General features: G+C 41.1%; 2 protein-coding genes across 3 annotated transcripts in view; one reads left to right on the top strand and one right to left on the bottom strand.

Moving 5' to 3' along the window:
* The window catches only part of LOC139470836 (rootletin-like), a 119,538-nt gene extending 108,086 nt beyond the window's left edge, over nucleotides 1–11,452 (bottom strand). Inside the window, exon 1 of one of the 2 annotated variants that reach the window (XM_071253149.1) lies at nucleotides 10,239–11,452. In XM_071253149.1, the coding sequence (XP_071109250.1) occupies nucleotides 10,239–11,249 (1,011 nt within the window). In that variant the 5' untranslated portion in view covers nucleotides 11,250–11,452. The remainder of the gene's footprint in view (nucleotides 1–10,238) is intronic. The other variant, XM_071253151.1, reaches the window with a different exon arrangement.
* Nucleotides 1–22,294, top strand: part of LOC139470838 (peroxisome biogenesis factor 2-like) — a 37,406-nt gene that overhangs the window by 11,657 nt on the left and 3,455 nt on the right. Inside the window, exons 4-5 of the mRNA XM_071253154.1 lie at nucleotides 17,585–17,782; nucleotides 18,819–18,971. Coding sequence (XP_071109255.1) covers nucleotides 17,585–17,782; nucleotides 18,819–18,971 — 351 coding nt within the window. The remainder of the gene's footprint in view (nucleotides 1–17,584; nucleotides 17,783–18,818; nucleotides 18,972–22,294) is intronic.

The raw sequence follows: 22,294 nt of genomic DNA, 5'->3' as shown, positions 1-22,294 counted from the left end.
ACATCCGAAACCTGCATCACTCTCGGGCTTTCCTCCCACATTAAGCTGACCCGCTGTGATAAAACTGGAATATTGTTAAAAGCGGCGTTTAACCCAACTCACTCACTCACTCACTCACTCACTCACTCACTCACTCACTCACTCACTCACTCACTCACTCAGAATTAAACAGGATAAGGGGAGTTTTGAAAGGAAGTTCTTCTTTTCCTACAGGTCCATGAATTTAATCTTCTGGGGTTGGGGTCAAGCATTTTTACTCGAGACAGAATATTATTCACCCACTGCTTCAAGACATTTGGTTGTTATTTTCTTAAAGGAGGTGCCAGGTACCTAAAATAATGGCTGTTTATTTCAAAAGACATCCAAATATCCAGAAGTGACTTTTTGGAAGGTAATTCCTGAGACAAAACTATCGTCTAGGAAATGGCGGACATGTTAGGCTTTGAAATGAGCCCAAATAATGTACGAAAATGTACATTGTTGGAAAGTATGGGTAAAGGCTTCTTAGTGGTTCAAATATTGATAAGTATTTCAAAAAAGGTTAACAATTTCATCATTATTGTTATATGTTGGTGTGAACAAAGGAGGGCTTAAAAAACGAAAAAAATATAAATACCCAATAAGAATGAATATGTGTAAGTAAACATGGTGAATATTCAAAAGCCAAGAGTGAGTGAGTGAGTGAGATTGGTTTTACACCGCTTTTAGCAATATTCCAGCATTATCACGGCGGGGAATACCAGAAATGGGCTTCACGCATTGTACCCATATCGGGATTCGAACCCGGGTCTTCGGTGTGACGAGCAAACGCTTTAACCACTAGGCTACCTGACCGCCCCTTCAAAGGCTAAGAATGGATATGTGGAGCACTGATGAGCTGTGAGGTCTTCATACGTTTAAGGTGTATTTTAACAGTTTGCATGAAGGCAAGGTAGACTTGGAGACGTCGATGGCACTGAGTAGGCAGTGACTCTACAAGATGTGTTCACAAGTGCTGGGGTTATTGATTTATGTGCTGGAAAAGATGCGGAGAAGAAACAGAACGAACTCAAACATTTGGGATATTCTCTTGGAAGGGAATTGTGATGATTGATCCCTAAGATGAAAGCACAGAAATGAATTGTATCCAATGTTTAGCATATTTACTTCTAATCTGTTCGACTTCTTACCCCGTGGGAAATATTTACGCCTTTGATGGTTGATATTGAATATATCCATTTGTACAACATATGATTATTGATTCCCGAACACCATACATGTCCCATGCACAAAGAACAATGGAACTAAAGATGTTACCATGATAACCAGTTCAGCAATGGTAACGTTTTCAATATATACAAAGGTATATTGAGGCCTCACATTTTTTAATTTTTCACCTTATGGATTCGACAGACCTTATGCAAAATCACAAATCAGAAAAATAAGATAAAAAATAAATAAAAATATTATTATTTTATTTTTCACACTTTTCTATTCTTGATGGATTAGTAAACAAAAACATATTAATTCGAATTCTAACACAACACCTTTAAAACAATATGAATTTATCAAAACATATGGTATTACTAATATGACTGAACACCTCTCATGAAAAGATTTTTTTAGTGTTACCTATTCTTCGACCATTCTTCCTGGCAAAACATAAAATTAATAAGGTGTGTCCTTACCCCCTTTCTGACAATCCCTGTGGGGCAGCCTGCAGTTATTTGTTTTAATACTCCCAGTTATTAAACGTGGGAATATTGACCTGTTATTCACCAAGTGACTGTACAGTACTGGAACCGGGGTTTGACCAGGGCCAGCTATTTCCTGGACGTGTTTATCCAGAGCTTGACCACATATGTGGCCTTTATTGATGTCTATTTTTGGTTTTTATGAAATAACCTCAGGCAGATATTTTGCCTTTGGACAGAAATCCCAATGTTTTTGAACATATATTATGAATTAGGAGTAATTGTGTGTGTGTTGCGAGCACAACAATAAATCATGGATACAACACAGCACTCATTAGCAGGCCAGAGCCAGTTTGTTTAATGTTCATGGAATCTTAAGGTCTAGTAGAATTTCAGGATTTATTGAGGGGTGTCCTTATTTGTGGAAGAAAATTAGAAGATATTCGGTATCAAAGGCCACATTTCCAAGAGTACAATAGATAAGACACATGGACAAGTGGGTCAAATGTTATACTATCTCAATAAAATATTTATGTTACATTAAACAGGCTAATTTCTTTTCAAATACATTGCAAAATTATTAATGAACTTAACATTTTTGTTGCTAATAGTTGATTGAATTTTGTTCATGATGGATACGTCCATATAAAATGGACAAACTGAAAGGAAATGGTATTCATCTTACATTGTATTATGATTACATTTATTGCACTTAAGTAAATCAGTATTGGCTTTTTTATTGTGACAAAATTGTTGAATATCGATGTTATCATTATATGGGCCAGTAAATGTTGTAGGTTAAGTTACAGCCATGAAAACATATATTTTCTCAATAAAATTAATTTATGTTCTGTTGAAGTTCAATAATACTTTAATATGGATGAATAATGGAATGAGTTTGTATGTTGTTTAACTCTGCACCCAGTAATAATTGAGCTATTTGATGGCAACCTGTAAATACGGACCAGACAATCCAGTGATTGACATCATGAGCATCGATCCTTGAATTGGGATACGATGACATGCATCAACCACGTCATTGAGGCAGGGTATCCAATCCTGTTTGTCACCTCTTACGGCAGAGTTAGAAATTGGCACTAGTCCTATAGTCCTTGTCAAACTGCCCAATAGTTAAGGTATCATAAGGTCTGTAGACATTTGCCATTTTTAAGGGTTTTGCGATACATTATCATAATAATGACTAGCTGACAAAAACGGCTTGTTTCTATCGCTCTTACAACAAGCATCACACCAATTTGCTGAAAACCAATTCTAACCTGGATCTTTACAGGGGAAGGAAGGAATGAGTGAGTGAGTGAATGTCATTTTACATTGCAGTCAGCTGTGTTTGAGTTATGATGCAAAAATCACCACTGTAGATGGTAAAGTCAGAGCAAGCAAAACCAGAGGTTGATAACATGTGCCATGACCTATGCCAGCAGGGTTCGATGACGCAGTCAAACTTTGTAGCCATCCAGTCATCATTTATGACAAGCTTGTGGTACTTTGCCCCGTTCCACAAAAACATCATAGTGCTACGACTGCCGTAAGTGTGTTTGTTTGTTTGTTGTTTAATGCCGCTCTCAGCAATATTCCAGCTATATGACAGCGGTCTGTGAATAACCAAGTCTGGACCAGACAATCAAGTGATTGACATCATGAGCATTGATCTACGCAACTGGGATACGATGACATGCATCAACCAAGTCAGCGAGCTTGACAACCTGATCCCGTAAGTCGCCTCTTACAACAAGCATAGTCGCCTTTTATGGCAAGCATGGGTAGCTGAAGACCTATTCTACCTCGGATCTTCATGGGTCCCTCGGGGGCGGTCGGGTAGCCTAGTGGTTAAAGCGTTCGCTCGTCACGCCGAAGACCCGGGTTCGATTCCCGACATGGGTACAATGTGTGAAGCCCATGTGTGGTGTCCCCCGCCGTGATATTGCTGGAATATTGCTAAAAGCGGCGTAAAACCATACTCACTCACTCACTCATGGGTCCCTCGTTGAAGTAAAATCTTATGACAAGCTTATAGTACAGGGCCCCTGTTCTACAAAACAATCCTAGCGCTACAGCTGTTGGAAGTCTATGTTGAAGTAGGGAGAACGGGTGGCCCAGTCGTCTAAGGCGCCGCGATTCGCTGTGCAGAACTAGGCTGGAATTCCTGGGCTCGATCGTAGCGCCACCAGTGGCTATTGCAAGTTATGTCCTTTCAATGCCTCTCCTACTGACCAATCAGATTCAACCTCTCGTATCACTTGTATTAGTCATAGAGTTTACAGTTATTCTGATAATTACACTATATGTAATCAAACTATTTTCTTCAGACTTCAGGGGGCACGGATGGCCCAGGCGTCTAAGAAGCTGCGATTCGATATGCAGTGTTGCATCCCTAGGGCACGCCAGAAACCTATGATTGTGGGTTCGAATCCTGGTTCGCCCCGATTATGTTTCTAGGTTTGTCAGCACCATACCCGTTCCCGTGGGTTTCACCGAAGTGGTAAACGTCTGAGACCTGCATCACTTCGGGCTGTCCTCCCACATTAGGCTGACACGCCGCGATATAACTGGAATACTGTTAAAAGCGGCGTTAAATCCAACTCGCTCACTCACTCTGTGTTAAAGTAGGGGAGTTATGATTGTCTTAGCTCTATGATAGCATTGTTGAACAGGGCCCTGGGGATCTTTTCTGCCTGGAATCCCCATGGTGAATACATAAATGGTTGCATGAGGAGAAGTAAGAAATTCACCTGATTTTCACCCGAGGTGGTTGAGATAGATGTCACATTGACTGACATGGGACACCTGCAGAGAAACACTGCTTATTGATTGTGTTGCTTTATAGTGGAGAGATGTGATTATGATTCACACACGATTATTGTGTCAGTCCACCGCCACGTTTGAACAAGCCATAATGAGAGATATCGGCAAATCGACACTGTTTTACATTACCCTGAATCAACAGATCATTTATTGGATTGACAACTTTTGTTGCTTCGGAGGTTAACAGTATTGAGGTGTTGTGGGATACGTTGTTGTATCGGGGAACAGTTACAAGATCAATATTTGTTGCTGATTATCAATACACTAGCTCAGTCGGACGAAGTGAAGACGAAGCAATGATGGACTCTGGGCATCATAAAGTCCACTGAAACATCTGCCTCTGACATAACATCCTCATGTCCGGTGTTAAGAAAGTTTCAGTTGTTGGTAAAGACACCTCCATGACTGCGTTGTATTTCTCCAATGGTGCCTCGTGACTTTTCTTTTAGGATTAAAATTATTTTTCTTTAGTAAAGAAAAGTTCAGATTCATGAGGCAAATTTTTACAAATATGTTAATTACAAAAAACAAATCATCGCAAAAAAACATATTAAATGCCTATCTCCATTTTTACAAGTTTTGAGTAAATAATATTTTAAAATTTGTAAATATTAATAATTATATGTAAAAATATGTATAATATCAAGTTAAAAAACAATGTGCATTTATTTCACATGGAACTTACAAATACAAATTTATTGATATTCTTTTTAAGCAAACGTAATTGTCCCTCTTCTCATTTACAGATCAATAATATTTTTATGTAAGAGTACCAAAGAAGTTAGGACTCTTAGTTTCAGATCCATACTGCTCTATCTCCACTAGTAAATTCAGTTGGCGTATTCTGATTATTCTTGACCACAGTTTTTACCCAAGGAGAGATCACATTCTTGAGACAGCTTACTGTTATGGAGTCACCACCTTTTCTTCAGTATTTCAGCTCACAGATCACAAAACTCACTCCCAATGTTCACATTCAACAGTAATGGTAAATGACTTATCTCCTTGTCACATGATTTCTGTGAAGAATTTGATTGGACACATTGGCATTAACATGGAAGGGGAACAATCTGGTTTTAAGTAACTTGTGAGTTTTTGGACGTAGAATCACTGAAAACTACTTTCCAGCAACAGGGGATTCATGAAATTAACAACTGTGTTAGAAAAGCACCCATTTGGAAAAAAATGCAAAGCATCATGTGGACGTAGGACCATCTGGTTCGCAGGTGACAGAATATTAGTGGAATTAATTTGACAATCCAAAGCTACAATAACTAGCAAGATGATGTATGAATTTTGAATTTGGAAATCATTTGAAGGTTTGTCGAATCGATAGAGGATGGTATCAAATCAATGTTAATATGATTTAAATGATATAATAAATTATATCCCCTAGTTCCAAAATACTTACTTCATATTGTCATTGAATATATGTGTTACTTATGTTATGTACCTGAAATGTGCACTTTGATGAATTTTGTGAGGCTGGTGCAGAATCAGCATTGGACTCGAACAAGGACTTTGGTGTAGGACAGATTTGTAGCTGTACTGTAGGCCACTAGTAGGTGCTGGTGTAGTCAAGGTGACGTGAGGTGATGTGAAAGGAGGTTCAAGTTTATTGCACAAGTAGCAACGTGTGTGCGTCTTTGATTTGCCCCTTTAATGCTGAGTGGCAGGCAATGTAACAACAAGTACCATCTTTTGACGCCTTTTGGTTTGATGCAGCCCAGGATTGAACCACCGACATTTAGCTCTCAGGCAGTGTTTCAAATAAAATAAATTGCCAGGCTGCCATCAGGAATCAAACTTTAGAAGCTGCAGGCCCTGACTAAATTCTCCAGGCCCTCATTTAACAAAATGCAGCTTATTGTGACAAATAAATCGACATGTAAATGTTCTGTAGGACTTGAGGACACATACTAATCAGAAACTATGGTCCTGACCTGGTACCTTCCTGCCAGGGGACTACTGGCAGGCGCTTATTACGACACGGATCTCGGGGCAGATGCTCTCTCTACCAGGCCTCGGAGGTGGTCAGTGAGAGTGAAGCAGTACATACCTAAGATTTTGAAGCTACAAGTGCTGGGTCATCTGTTTACCCAAAAGATTGATCATGGGGTTGGGTGAGAGGTGGGAGACTGGGAGGTTTGGGGCGGGGGCTGGGAGGTGTGGGGTGGAAGGTGTGGGGTGGGAGGTGTGGGGCGGGGCCTGGGAGGTGTGGGGCTGGGAGGTGTGGGGCGGGAGACTGGGAGGTGTGGGGCGGAGGCTGGGAGGTGTGGGGCGGGAGACTGGGAGGTGTGGGGTGGAAGGTGTGGGGTGGGAGGTGTGGGGCGGGGCCTGGGAGGTGTGGGGCTGGGAGGTGTGGGGCGGGAGACTGGGAGTTGTGGGGCGGAGGCTGGGAGGTGTGGGGCGGGAGACTGGGAGGTGTGGGGCGGGGGACTGGGAGGTGTAGGGCGGGGGCTGGGAGGTGTGGGACGGGGAGTGGGAGGTGTGGGGTGGGGGACTGGGAGATGCGGGGCGGGGGACTTGGAGGTGTGGGGCGGGAGACTGGGAGGTGTGGGGCGGGGGACTGGGAGGTGTAGGGCGGGGGCTGGGAGGTGTGGGACGGGGAGTGGGAGGTGTGGGGCGGGGGACTGGGAGATGCGGGGCGGGGGACTTGGAGGTGTGGGGCGGGGGACTTGGAGGTGTAGGGCGGGGGACTGGGAGGTGTAGGGCGGGGGCTGGGAGGTGTGGGACGGGGAGTGGGAGGTGTGGGGCGGGGGACTGGGAGATGCGGGACGGGGGACTTGGAGGTAGGGGTGGGAGGTGTGGGGCAGGGAGTGAGAGGTGTATTTGGGGTGGGGACGGGGGATTCATAATACGTGAATATGAGGTGTCTCAGTTAAGGGTGATATACTACTCTTTGTTTTGTCACATTGTACACACGACAAATATGATGGTTGTGTAATTTATGTATATGACCGATATATACCTGTCCGTTAACGAGAGCTTTACCTGACAAGACACGACTGTTTAACATAATCACACGTTTGACTTGCATTGTGACATGGTGTACATTAAACCAATGTGTCAAGCATTTATGTTGTCAGGTTACCATAGCAACAGCAAAGAATAGTGTAATCTGGCTGTTGTTGGTTTGTTTCCAGGGATATGGTCAACTTGACATGAGGGTCTCACATTTCTAAATAAACATTCGTGAACTGGAATGGACAGTTGTTTGATATTGTCAGGTAGAAAATTATGATGAATATTTATTCAGTTTGTCTCATTAATCGTGTTATGTGAGAGATATTCTCACGCCCCATCTCAACACCATGCTAGTCAGGCTACAGATATGTGCAGGGTTTATCTAGACCTCCCCAGAGTCCAGTATTCAGCCTAAAGTCTGCAGCAAATGTCAGTAATGTACTCCTTAATGTTAATATAGTTCTATCTAATGTGATGGTTTGGTCAGGTCGACTTGATTTCTCTGATGTCAGGACATAATGGAATGGTTAGACTAACATCTAGTCTCTGAAATGAACATATTTTGCGGATAAAAACAGTTGTTAAATTTTAGTTATGAAATGTAATAAAATGAGCCCAGACACTCTTCATTTTCAGATACCGCTGTAAACTAGACTTGCTAAATATTATAGACTTGCAGAGGCTGTATTGGATATATTTGTTTCAGGATCTGTATGACAGACTAAAGAAGGGCAATACTACTTGGTTTTACATAGTTGAATGTGATATCAATACACAAATTTAAAACACCTCTGAATTTAAGAAAAAAGGAAAGTTCAATTTGGGAAAAAAAATATTTTCAATTTACTTGCCAAGAACTTGAAGTTTGAAATCTTGGATAGATCCCTGTGTATGATATCAGTATACAGGATTTGACTTCCTTAAATTAGTGCTCCAATGTCAAGGTTACAATTGTAATGTCATTGTTGACATGTAAGTTCACCATGCCTGAAGGGCATATTCAGAAATCTTCTATTTTTTTAAAGAAAATACCTCATTAGGATGTTTATCATATGCTTGAGCGAGTGTGTATGGTTTTACCGTGTTTAGCAATATTACAGCAATATTGTGGCAATAAGAATGGCTTCACACACTACCCATGTGGGATTCGAACCTGGATTTTCATCATGACAAGTTGACACTTTCATCACTGGACTAACTACACCTTTCTATGAAATAACCATAACATATAAAAACCTGTTTTTGTTCAAAAGATCACAAAAATTGTGTTGAATTGAATGATCGATTCAAACTTGCTTTGTCAGCAGTTTCAGCTACATAACAGTGGTCTCTTAATACTTGAGTCTGGAACAGACAATCCAGTGATTGACATCATGAGCACTGATCTACACAATTCGGATATTATGACATGCATCAACCAAGTCAGCTAGCCTGACAACCTGATTCTGTCAATCGCCTCTTACAGCAAGCATGGTTGCATTTTACGGCAAGCATGGGTTGCTGAAGACCAATACTAACACAGATCTTCCCAGGGTTTCTTTGAGGAACCTAGCCCCTAAAAAATCTCAGTCGTTATCTCAGTGTTATTTTGCAAATGTAGGAAAATCATCAGTTGAAACTAAGTATCAGGTAGTAGGTTAACAGGCAGTTATTACCTATGAGGATTATTATGAGATTAATACCTCAAGGTACTAAGTCAGATCTTAGCACAGGTTAAGTCCTTATACCCGACACCAAAACAAAGCCCCATTAATGTGTTTACGTAGCGGAAGTGGTTGACTCAGGGCTAAGAGGGGAGATATGATCTGCTGTGTAATTCGGTGTGTGACTTTAGTTGTCTGGGTGAGAATTCGGTAGCTATTGACAATAGACCTGTCCGACCATTCATTGAAATGTCCGTATTGATATATGGGGATAGTATTAGGCGGGATAGCCATGTGTGAAAGTGTTCGCTTGTCATGCTGGAGTCTTGGGTTCTATTCCAACATAGATACAACATGAACAGTGTTCTAGGTTTTGCTTGCTGTGATACGGCAGGAATATGATGAGTGTTGTGTAAAAGTATGCTCGCTCACTCACTCACTCACTCACTCACTCACTCAACCAAACCCACTCATCCTCACTCACTCACTCACTCACTCACCCAAACCCACTCACCTAAACCCTCTCACTCACTCACTCACTCATGGAATGTGGAAGGTCCGGGGTTCGATGCCTGGCCACGTCATACCAAAAGACGTTATCTGGTATCTCAGTGGGCTAGGACTATAAATTGGCATCAGTCCGGTCTAGTACAAGCAGCCACACACACACGTGCATGCACGTTGCTATTTAAGTGCAATTATCTGGGACAGGACGTGTTAAACCCCATTTCATCTCACCTCACTCACTCACTCACTCACTCAGAACAGGTAAATAACATTATTCACCAAAAATAATTCACATTTACATTAGCATTTGTGGCTCTAAGTAAGAGAAAAGGAGCTATTCCGACACTTATATCAGTCGTGCTGAGTGAAGATAGAGCAACACAAATTTATGCATTTTGAGCGTCAATGGAGGATCAGACGATTTCCAAATGAATTCTTTGAATGTATACAATATTTTGGGTGGACACTTAATGGATAGAACTGATGTATTCGAAATAATTAGAAGGCATCCCTCGGACCTCCTCGGGAGACAACTGAAGGCATCAATTCAAAACGTGTTGATAAAACCCCCATACATATATACACAGTAAGTGATAAGTTTGTAATTGAGTGTTTAACAACCTACCTCAGCCTCTTCTTCATCTAGATAGTAGCCAACTGGAGTCTTTGTTACATATAAGCCCTTCTCTGATTGGCCGTTCAAGAAGGCTTGGCTTCCAATAGTCTTTGAGCCATGACTGTTCAAACTGCTTGGTTGTGACATTTGCTTGGAGGAGGGCAAGGAATTTGAGGTTACTCTGCTGTTGTGGGCTGGACCAGTCTGTGTCTTGTTGACACTGACATCCGTGAAAATATCACTGACGACAGATGATTGTCCGTCATCTTTGAAATTTTGAAGAAGGTCGTCAGTGTCGCCATACAACATACTGGACACAATTTGCTTTGAGAGACTCGGAATACTTCGGGGCGACATGCCCATGTAGTTGGTGCTGCTGGATTGGTTGTCTTCGAAACTAGTGAGGGAGTCGTCTGCAATATTTTGTTCTTCATCACTGACACTGCCAATATTTTCATCGTTCTCGTCAAACTCGTTAATCTCTGATTCATGAGAACTCCCCCTCGGATGCTGAGTTTTATCTTCAGCTGCTGCAACAATGTCCTCAACAACTGTTACATTCTTATCATCATCATCATTGTCATCATCATCATCATCATCAAGGTTGTCATTTTCACCTTCTCTTTGTAAATCTTGGACATCTAAAGATTGACCTTCCTCCTCCTCCTGCCCTTGACCTTCATCCTCTTCCTGACCTTGACCTTCATCTTCATCCTCCTTCTGACCATCTTCACCTTCATCTGCTGGCAGTGACACAAGAATTTCGGGAGGGGGAGGTGAGTGGACGATCAGCTGGTCTGGGGTTCGAATTTCACCTCCATCCCTGATTGGCTCACTTGTCTGGTCATCAGCCAATGGAATTTCAAGACTGGTATCATCAGTATCCAGAGATCCCTCCGATGATTGGCTGATGGGTGTTTCAGACACTGCCGATTGTTGAAACCCTGTGTCTGCAGGTGCCCCCTCAACATCCACACGGGAAGGGGACTCTGGGTCGCGTTGTCCGTCTGCCTCCTCCATGACCACAACAAGAGTCACTTACCCTCAGAGTTTTATACTGCCCACTGATATCCAAACAGCATGATTACCCACACACCCTTATCACAGGGGTCAAAACAACTCCGCGTATTGAACATGGCTGCAATCCAATTGTCCCAGCTTAGCCGGCATTTACAGCCATTCACATCCCAGTCGCTCACAGTAAATACTCCAGTCGAGCACAAGAGGATTTAAACCCACCATGCTGTAACCCCACGAAACGTGAGTGCTCGTACGACCTCAACCTTGGCAATCCATCCGTGACAACAGTTCCACAGTGGCTGATAACATCTATTGACCAGTGCTGTACCCAGGTGCAAGATTATCCTATCGCTGCTCACACGCCAAGATTAAGTATCTGGCTATTATAGCAGCTCCCTAGCTGATCACTCTACTTCAGCAGGTGTATATATTGTCGTATTGTACGTTACATGTTCTAACCTGTGGCTGTCCATGCGACCCGTATTTAATTCACTGCCTGGCTATTTTTACTACACACATTAATATCATGACAATAAGACAATATTTAATCTAGATTCGAAAATAATTTATGAATGTTTTTTTCCATGACAACCAGCTTTAGCAAGCCTTAGCAACAATGTCGTTTATCATATTTTTTTCTATGAATACATTTTGGTCGTCTCCTCAGAGCCTTGTTTGTTTTGGGATCATCAATGGGTTTTGCCGAGTGTGCACCCAGGTCGTTAACAGACAGCAGTTTTAGTCAATACAGAGTCTTTGCACACAAATCACCTTGCCAGTCAGCTTGGACCAGTTTTGTAGCCGCACCTAAGAAATCTATTAAGGGTATAATAGTCATGTTAAGACTGTCTTGATAACATCCCTATCGTTTGGCTGTGTTTAAGACAAAAGGGACAGAAAAATAGTGCCTCATGTTTTTGCTGTTTTGAAATGTTTATTTGTATCCTGGTTACGAACTTATATTTGTTACTTGACAACATGGGTGTCATCACAACCAGCCCTGGTGAAACAAATGAATCAAAATATAAAATATTGACGAGATGTTTGTATACACTTATGTAAGATACCGGTAAGTATGGGCCATTATGTAGATAATTTCTTTTAAGAAAGCCAGCTTTTAATATTCCCAAAAGGTACTTTATAAAAATGTAAAGCTTTCAACATGTTCAACTGGATTTAGAAATTCAATTATTCATTGTTCATAGCCAACTAGGCTGCTTCCCCAATGGGATTCTAGGTTAAAATAGGTCCCCAGCAATCTATGCTTGGTTTTCTATGGGAATTCTGAGTTCAACTGACATTTAGTCCCAGAAATAAAGTTATCTTATTTCAAATCTATATCTACAAAGTAAAACTTATAAAATCCAAATTGAGCCCAGGGCAATCCTTTATTTCATTCTAGACTTGAGTTTGACTCTTTTTTGAATTTATTCCCCAGGGTCTGAAGACACTGACTAAGTCTGCATTAGAATTAGTCGCCAGCTACCTATGTTTGTCGTAAGAGGTGGATGGTGGCCTGGGTCAGTTACGTGGTTGACGGCATGTCAAGGTCATAGTATATGCCACTGGATTGTTTGGTTCCGACTGTATTATTTGCAGGCAGCCATCATATAGTTGAATAAAGTGTAAATTAACAATCAAATAAACAAACAAATGGCTACTGTTTCATTTCAGTATGTTTGGAAAGGACTGAAGAGATTGGGATGGCATGGTAACTAATATGTCCAGCTATATGAGGGCGGTCTGTAAGTAATCAAGTGTGGACCAGACAATCCAGTGATTGACATCATGAACATCGATCCATGCAATTGGGATCGATGACATGCATCAACCAAGTCAGCGAACCTGACCACCCGATCCTGTAAGTCGCCTCTAACGACAAGCGTAGTCGCCTTTACGGCAAGCATGGGTTGCTGAAGACCTATTCTAAATATACTGAGGGAAGGAAATAAGGGCGCATGGAGATATTGCTATAATGCACAAATTAGCTGCAGAGTAATATTACATGATTGTCATTACATTAAACACAATTCTCCAACTCTCCAGCCATTTAAGACATAAATAAAGTACTAGGTTTTGCCACAAGACTGGAACTGTCTTATTAGTATGGCCGTGATGTGATGGGTATTTCATTATGGTATGGAAGTGACAAATTGTGGATATATTTACAATTGAACAAATATTATTAATTTGTTTACAGAAACTAAAAAGCAAAGAGAACACATATTATGTGAGGATATGGAACAATTTTGCTATTGGTGTTCAGATTACTAGTAATTATTGCATAAAGTTATCATAAGAATTAAAAACAATTTGTACACCAACAAAATACCGGATACCTAGCCGCCATGTTTGCTCGATTCAACTTATAAATACAGCAATACGCAACAGTATGACTATTTTTAAATCGAGTGATGAAGCAAAATAAAAGGAGACCAAAATGACTCTCTGCATTTTAATTAAAACTCAAATATCAAGGCAATTCACAAGCATGGAAAATTGGACATCAACATGGAAATATTACCGAAAAATTAGAAGTTCTATAATGGCGTGCGGTAACCTCCACGGTGACACCGATCCAAACCTCATTTCAACAAACGTAGTATGTTTCATTACCTTAGGAAACTAAAAATGACATTTCGTTACAATAGGATTTGTTTCAAGTCATTGTGGGTCTCAAGTCCCCCAGATCCCCTGTTATTTTTGCAAAGTGGCTAATATACTTAGAAACTGTTACTGATGAAGGAGCTTGTTGTTAACAATCTAGTTAGCTTGGGTTGTATACTCCCCAGGAAGCTGAGAATGATTCTTGAGTGCACAATAATCCAGTGACTGGGGTAATGATAGCACTGGAGCATGCCCCTGAGTGGTGTGGAAATATGCGCAATATAAATAGCCTATTATTATTGTTATTATTATTGTTATGATGATGATGATGATGATGATGATGATGATTGTAACATGTTTCTTTTAGGTATTCATCTGCAATCAGCTTTGGCCATTGACAATGCTGAAAAAGGCAAAATACATCAATCTTGCCTCTCCGAAACAGCTCTGCCATATACAGTGATAAAATATATGAATATTTGTTGCCATGACTATGGAATGATATTGCATTCCTTTATATTAAACCATGCTCTCAAATGAAAGAGACATGGGAGCAGCACAGTGACTTGTTTCTGTTGTTTTGACTCGTGCAAAATTAAGGGGAATCCTTTTGTAAAATATAAAGGTTTTCCAGGCAGGGAATACAGAGTTGTCTCCCTTCCCATGATATCAAGTCATATCTGGGTACTGGGTATTGATAATTGCATATTGATTATCTGTTATCACGGGTCCATTTATTGCACGCTAATCATGCTAATCAATCATTCATGTAACATTTTCAGAAATATTATCTCACGATATGCTTCCTGTGATATCACCACGGTAACCGTGGATGTGTAAATGGTAAAATGATTTCCTTATAGATGGTCAAATGATAGTTTTATTGATTGTCAATAGTTCAAATCAATTGTATTCAAATGCTTGTGATTAGATTGTCAAATAGGAAACTTATCACAGATCAATAAATGCAAAAATGTTGTTCTTGGAAATATATTTGGGTTACTTGTTTTGTTGATGTATATTGGAATCTAAGATCTGTGGACTGGACTAAAGATTAAAAGATATGCAAATATTCAGCTGGAACATGTAAAAGTCATACTCTTAAGGAAGCATCTCTTTGTTTGGTATGATAATGATTAACTTTTATGATAATTATTACCAGTTTTATTCGATTCACAGACATGTTGAGGGGATATGATGCATGAGAAAATTGTATTCATTTGTAATGGATTCAAGGTGAGATTGACAGATCATGTCGTTAAGGTATATCTTTAATTTTCATTATTATTTATGAGCTTTTGACATTTAATATTCTTTGGTGACTGATCTTGATATGTTCAATATGAATGTGCTATTTTTGTTTGGTCTTTTGGAATTGATGAAATTGAGAGTGAAAATGATATTTAATGCATTTTACCATTTCATGGAATTGAATGACTTGGAAACGCACCTAGTCCTGTGGGACTGGCGCCTGTCTAAATATCTATGAGCAGTGTACCTTGTAAACCAGTGGGAGTGTATGTAGCGCGGAAATCTTCACGGCATAAGATTTTTTTATGAATAGACATACATAATTTTATTCCCCAAATGTGTCTTTTTGAAAATGTCTTCTTTATTTTTACAAAAGAGTTATGAGGATCCTAGATATTGAAGAAGGGAGGGGTGAGTTTGAAGTGTATGTGCAAACAATTGTGTTTCAAGATCTCTCACATGTCTTCCCACATTGTGTTTATTTTCATTTCGTGGAATCTGGACTTTTATAGTCAGTTGGACAGCCTCCGTGGCTTAGTGGTAAAGCGTCCGCCCAGAGAGCAGAAGGTCCAGGGTTCGCGTCATACAAAAAGAGGGTACTTGTTCTTACCCTGTCTGGTGCTCGGCATTAAGGGGCTAAAACAAGGACTGGTCGGTTCGGAGTCAGTATACTGTGTCTGAGTGGGGTATTCCTGTTAAACTGCGGCATGGTATCTCAGTGTGCTAGCACTATAATGAGCATCAGTCTGGACTAGTACATGCAGCCACACACACACGAGCAAGCACTTCGCTACATAAGGTCAACAATCTTGGACACAACGTTAAACCCAATTTCACCACACATTATAGTCAGTTAAATCCCTTGCCTCGCGAAGATGCTCCTTGTTATATATACAATGCCAACCTGGCTGTAGCTAAAGCTTTTCAAAGTCGTCTGTGCACAATTAGTGTAGGAAATTGAGATTTCCAAAGTTTACTACAGCATCAAGCTTGTTTCAAACTGGTTAAGTGAATTTCATACCTGGGTATATGCATGAATATGGACAAAAATGTAAACAACGCACGCATGTACAATTCATGCCCTCATTGAAATTGTGGGCCCCCTAGATCTGCCCACGAAACTAAATCTCTTCGTGCAAGCTGGTGTATATAACCTCAGAGTGCTTTTGCTTCATTTCAAGTTGATGTTGGTAATAAAACGGTGACAGTATTTATTGTGGCTTGTGTCAGAGCAGCTCAAGAGTCAGGTACGTTTGTTGATCGGCAACAGTCAATGGAGAAGTCCCAGTCAGGGACGTTTCTGGGCTCTTTACTTTCTACAAGGAGAAAATGAAGATTTGTTTAATGTTGCTATTGTTTCTCTTTAAGCGAGTCCCTTTTATGTGGCCATACATCACGCAAGCTTGACAAGATCATTGCACATTCATGATTTTCTTATACCCTTTAAGATCCGGGGAAGAATAGGTCTTCAGCAAACCATGCTTGCTGTTAAAGGCGACTGTGCTTGTTGTAAGAGGTGACTAACGGGATCGGGTGGTCAGGCTCGCTGACTTTGTTGATGCATGTCATAGTATCTCAATTGTGTGGATTGATGCCCATGATGTCAGTCACTGGATTGTCTGGTCCAGACATGATTATTAACAGACCGCAGTCATATCGCAGAATTATTGCTGAGTGCGGCATTAAACAACAAACAAAGAAACAAACAAACAAAAACATACCATTTCATACCCCAGGGGTCTAGGATTTTCGCTGCTTCAAGACCAACAGTTATTTTACTATTCCCAACACACTTGTTTTCTTAGGACATTCAGCAAGTCCGTAAAAAATGCTTGTGTGTAAATCCTGAGGCTACATTACTTTTTTCCAGTCTTTCATTGAAATATATTTGTTTTTGCAAAAAACTTAAGTTATTAAGTCTGTAATAGATAACTCAAACAATATTGCCAGGATATAAATAGTCCAGGCTCACATTGATCAGACATATTTAAAAGAGAACTTATAGCCTGGAAGGTAATTTAAGGTACCGACGTTTACTACAATATCTGAAAAACTATTGGACCTACTCTGGTCAACGTTGGTATGAGATTATTAAACAGTCATACATAACTGGATATTACATTTAAAGACAATCGGTGCATGAAAAGAAATTCTGTCTATTTAGCTATCACTATATTTCATCAACAACCAGACCTGTTCGTCACGGGTGGAACGAGCATTCATTGAAACAGCCATCTGCATAATGCTACCCCTGTGTCACAGGGCCATATGACACAGTTGAACCAATCAACTCAACTCGAAAGGGTGCACGGGTATCACGCACGTTGAGATGCCAAACGCTAACACCGTATTCATGCGTGCGTGATTCCCATTCACCCTTTCCACCACATTAATTGGATGATGCATTAATTCAGTGATTTAAAGTGTACCTCTGATCTCAAATTTTGCCAAACAAGTTTTTGTGCCATTTATTTCAGTTTTCCATCCACCAATGGGATGCCTCCATTGGGCAGCAGATCCTCAACATCAGATACGGAAGCAACACGGCACCCCAAGCATGGATGTCCAGCCGCCAGAAGTGGTTATATGCCCTCATTCTCATTGGCTGTCCCTGGCTACGAGACCGATCACATGACCTCGTCAGATTACTTCGCCTGGAGAATTGGGAGGATAGGGTATGTTAATTTTGATTGGCTGGGGTGCCAAAAACTGCCACAGATAGGCCAGTACATTTTGTGTAATGACCTAGTATGTTGAATGACCTGTATTCTCCTAGAACAGCTGCATCGGTCATCTTAGTGCTGCGACTGTTGTTAGTCTATGTTAAAGAATGGAAGTTATGGTCATCTTAGTGCTGCGACTGTTGTTAGTCTATGTAAAAGAATGGATGTTACTGTCATCGTAGGCTACAAGTGTTGTTAGTCTAGTTAAAGAATTGAAGTTACTGTCATCTTAGCTCTGCGACTGTTGTTAGTCTATGTTAAAGAATGGAAGTTACGGTCATCTAAGTACTGCGACTGTTGTTAGTCTGTGTTAAAGAATGGAAGTTAGGGTCATCTTAGTGCTGCGACTGTTGTTAGTCTATGTTAAAGAATGGAAGTTATGGTCATCTTAGTGCTGCGACTGTTAGTCTATGTTAAGGAATGGAAGTTACGGTCATCTTAGGCTACGAGTGTTGTTAGTCTATGTTAAAGAATGGATGTTACGGTCATCTTAGGCTACAAGTGTTGTTAGTCTTGTTAAAGAATTGAAGTTACTGTCATCTTAGCTCTGCGACTGTTGTTAGTCTATGTTAAAGAATGGAAGTTACGGTCATCTTAGTACTGCGACTGTTGTTAGTCTATGTTAAAGAATTGAAGTTACTGTCATCTTAGCTCTGCGACTGTTGTTAGTCTATGTTAAAGAATGGAAGTTACGGTCATCTTAGTACTGCGACTGTTGTTAGTCTGTGTTAAAGAATGGAAGTTAGGGTCATCTTAGTGCTGCGACTGTTGTTAGTCATGTTAAGGAATGGAAGTTACGGTCATCTTAGTACTGCGACTGTTGTTAGTCTATGTTAAGGAATGGAAGTTACGGTCATCTTAGGCTACGAGTGTTGTTAGTCTATGTTAAAGAATGGAAGTTACAGTCATCTTAGTACTAAGATTGCTCTGTAGAACATGGCCCAGGTCAACTTATTTTGTTTATTGACTGTGTATTTCTCTGTCCCAGATAGAGAAGTACTTGCAGTGGGCAGAGACGACCCTGAAGGTGGCAGCACTGGTCAATTTCCTCATGTTCCTCCATCGTGGCGGCTACCTCAGCGTGGTGGAGAGGATTTTGGGTGTTCAGTCGATGTTCCCGCAGAGACAGGGTCTGAGACAGGTGGGAAGATGCCCTTATACACCTGTCTGTGTTGTATAGATGAACCTCAATATTTGATAGATTGTGGACCCGTGAAGATTCCGGGGTAGAATAGGTCCTCAACAACTCATGCTTGTCGTAAAAGGCGACTAACGGGATCGGGTGGTCAGGCTCGCTGACTTGGTTGATACATGTCATCGATCCCAGTTGTGTGGAACGATGCTCATGATGTCAATCACTGGATTGTCTGGTCCAGACTCGATTATTTTACAGACCGCTGTCATATAGCTGGAATATTGCTGAGTGTGGCGTGAAGCAACAAACAAACAAACAAAAACAAAATGATAGATTGTGACATTTTAAAGGGCAAGTTCACACGGAAATGAACCAGTTTTTCTTGTACTTTTTCCACATTAAAAGTGTTAACATAGAAGTATCATAGACAAAAATATACAAACATCATATTTAATTAACATATTTATTGCACTAAAACGATTTATATTTTTCACATTTACCAAGTGTTCTATTTCCATAACAAAAACACCATGGCTTATGCCCCTTGCAATATGACGTCATTGGTGCCAATTGATAAACATTATGACGTCATCATGCTTTGTTAGAGCCGCTTCACGTGGTGTAGGTACAGTTTTGTGATTCTAGCGTCTCAGATGCCAGCCAGAATTGTGTTATGCTGAGTCACCACTGCGCTGGAGTGTGTCGTAGACCATGTTGTTTTACCGCAAACTGGTCCTTGATATCTTTTGCGTTGAGAATAGACAGGGACCCAGTTGAATTGGCACCAATTACGTCATAATCTAAGGGGGATAACTCAGGCCTATTTCGCTCGTAAAACGAAGGCCTCATAACAGCATATCACTTTCACACTATTGTGAGCTTCCTACTTTCACTGTGAAAAAAAATGAGTGTATATTTTCAAACACAGATACTAACTAATTCTAAAATTGCGTTTTGTTTAGAAAAAGAAAGAAAGTGATTTTTGCGTGTACACTTCCCCTTTAAGCTCACTTGATCTTAAGTCATGGTGTGTTTGTCCACAGCTCGTTGGCATTTGTTTCTGGTCTTATACCAAAAAAGATGAAGCTTCATATGGTTGTAATGATGATTCTCATGAATCTGCAAAATTGCTGATACGGCATTATGCAATAATCACTCACTCACTCCACTGAAAATTAAAACCCAATTTGTTCAAGAGGATCTGATTTGATTTTCATTCTGGCGTCATCTACACAATAATTTGACAGAACTATTCACACATTCACTCACTGTGAACTTTACTCAAATTCTGACTTCACCCACATGTTTCCTCCCACCCTTCACTCATTACATCTACCCAACCCACCTTATTCTCACCCACCCTTCACTCATAACATCTACCCAACCAACCTTATTCTCACCCACCCTTCACTCATAACATCTACCCAACCCATCTTATTCTCACCCACCCTTCACTCATAACATCTACCCAACCCACCTTATTCTCACCCACCCTTCACTCATTACATCTACCCAACCCACCTTATTCTCACCCACCCTTCACTCATAACATCTACCCAACCAACCTTATTCTCACCCACCCTTCACTCATAACATCTACCCAACCCATCTTATTCTCACCCACCCTTCACTCATAACATCTACCCAACCAACCTTATTCTCACCCACCCTTCACTCATAACATCTACCCAACCAACCTTATTCTCACCCACCCTTCACTCATAACATCTACCCAACCCAGCTTATTCTCACCCACCCTTCACTCATAACATCTACCCAACCCAGCTTATTCTCACCCACCCTTCACTCATAACATCTACCCAACCCATCTTATTCTCACCCACCCTTCACTCATAACATCTACCCAACCCAGCTTATTCTCACCCACCCTTCACTCATAACATCTACCCAACCAACCTTATTCTCACCCACCCTTCACTCATAACATCTACCCAACCCAGCTTATTCTCACCCACCCTTCACTCATAACATCTACCCAACCAACCTTATTCTCACCCACCCTTCACTCATAACATCTACCCAACCCATCTTATTCTCACCCACCCTTCACTCATAACATCTACCCAACCCACCTTATTCTCACCCACCCTTCACTCATAACATCTACCCAACCAACCTTATTCTCACCCACCCTTCACTCATAACATCTACCCAACCCAGCTTATTCTCACCCACCCTTCACTCATAACATCTACCCAACCAACCTTATTCTCACCCACCCTTCACTCATAACATCTACCCAACCCATCTTATTCTCACCCACCCTTCACTCATAACATCTACCCAACCAAACTTATTCTCACCCACCCTTCACTCATAACATCTACCCAACCAACCTTATTCTCACCCACCCTTCACTCATAACATCTACCCAACCCATCTTATTCTCACCCACCCTTCACTCATTACATCTACCCAACCCACCTTATTCTCACCCACCCTTCTTTCATAACATCTACCCAACCAACCTTATTCTCACCCACCCTTCACTCATAACATCTACCCAACCCACCTTATTCTCACCCACCCATCACTCATTACATCTACCCAACCCACCTTATTCTCACCCACCCTTCACTCATAACATCTACCCAACCCAGCTTATTCTCACCCACCCTTCACTCATAACATCTACCCAACCCAGCTTATTCTCATCCACCCTTCACTCATAACATCTACCCAACCCACCTTATTCTCACCCACCCTTCACTCATTACATCTACCCAACCAACCTTATTCTCACCCACCCTTCACTCATAACATCTACCCAACCAACCTTATTCTCACCCACCCTTCACTCATTACATCTACCCAACCAACCTTATTCTCACCCACCCTTCACTCATAACATCTACCCAACCCACCTTATTCTCACCCACCCTTCACTCATTACATCTACCCAACCAACCTTATTCTCACCCACCCTTCACTCATAACATCTACCCAACCAACCTTATTCTCACCCACCCTTCACTCATAACATCTACCCAACCCATCTTATTCTCACCCACCCTTCACTCATTACATCTACCCAACCCACCTTATTCTCACCCACCCTTCTTTCATAACATCTACCCAACCAACCTTATTCTCACCCACCCTTCACTCATAACATCTACCCAACCCACCTTATTCTCACCCACCCATCACTCATTACATCTACCCAACCCACCTTATTCTCACCCACCCTTCACTCATAACATCTACCCAACCCAGCTTATTCTCACCCACCCTTCACTCATAACATCTACCCAACCCAGCTTATTCTCATCCACCCTTCACTCATAACATCTACCCAACCCACCTTA

The sequence above is a fragment of the Haliotis cracherodii genome, unplaced genomic scaffold (assembly GCF_022045235.1).
Source record: "Haliotis cracherodii isolate W230 unplaced genomic scaffold, xgHalCrac1.p SCAF_21, whole genome shotgun sequence".
NCBI classification, from domain to species: domain Eukaryota; kingdom Metazoa; phylum Mollusca; class Gastropoda; order Lepetellida; family Haliotidae; genus Haliotis; species Haliotis cracherodii.
The sequence above is the reverse complement of the archived record's forward strand: the minus strand, read 5'-3'. Positions and strand labels throughout refer to the sequence as shown.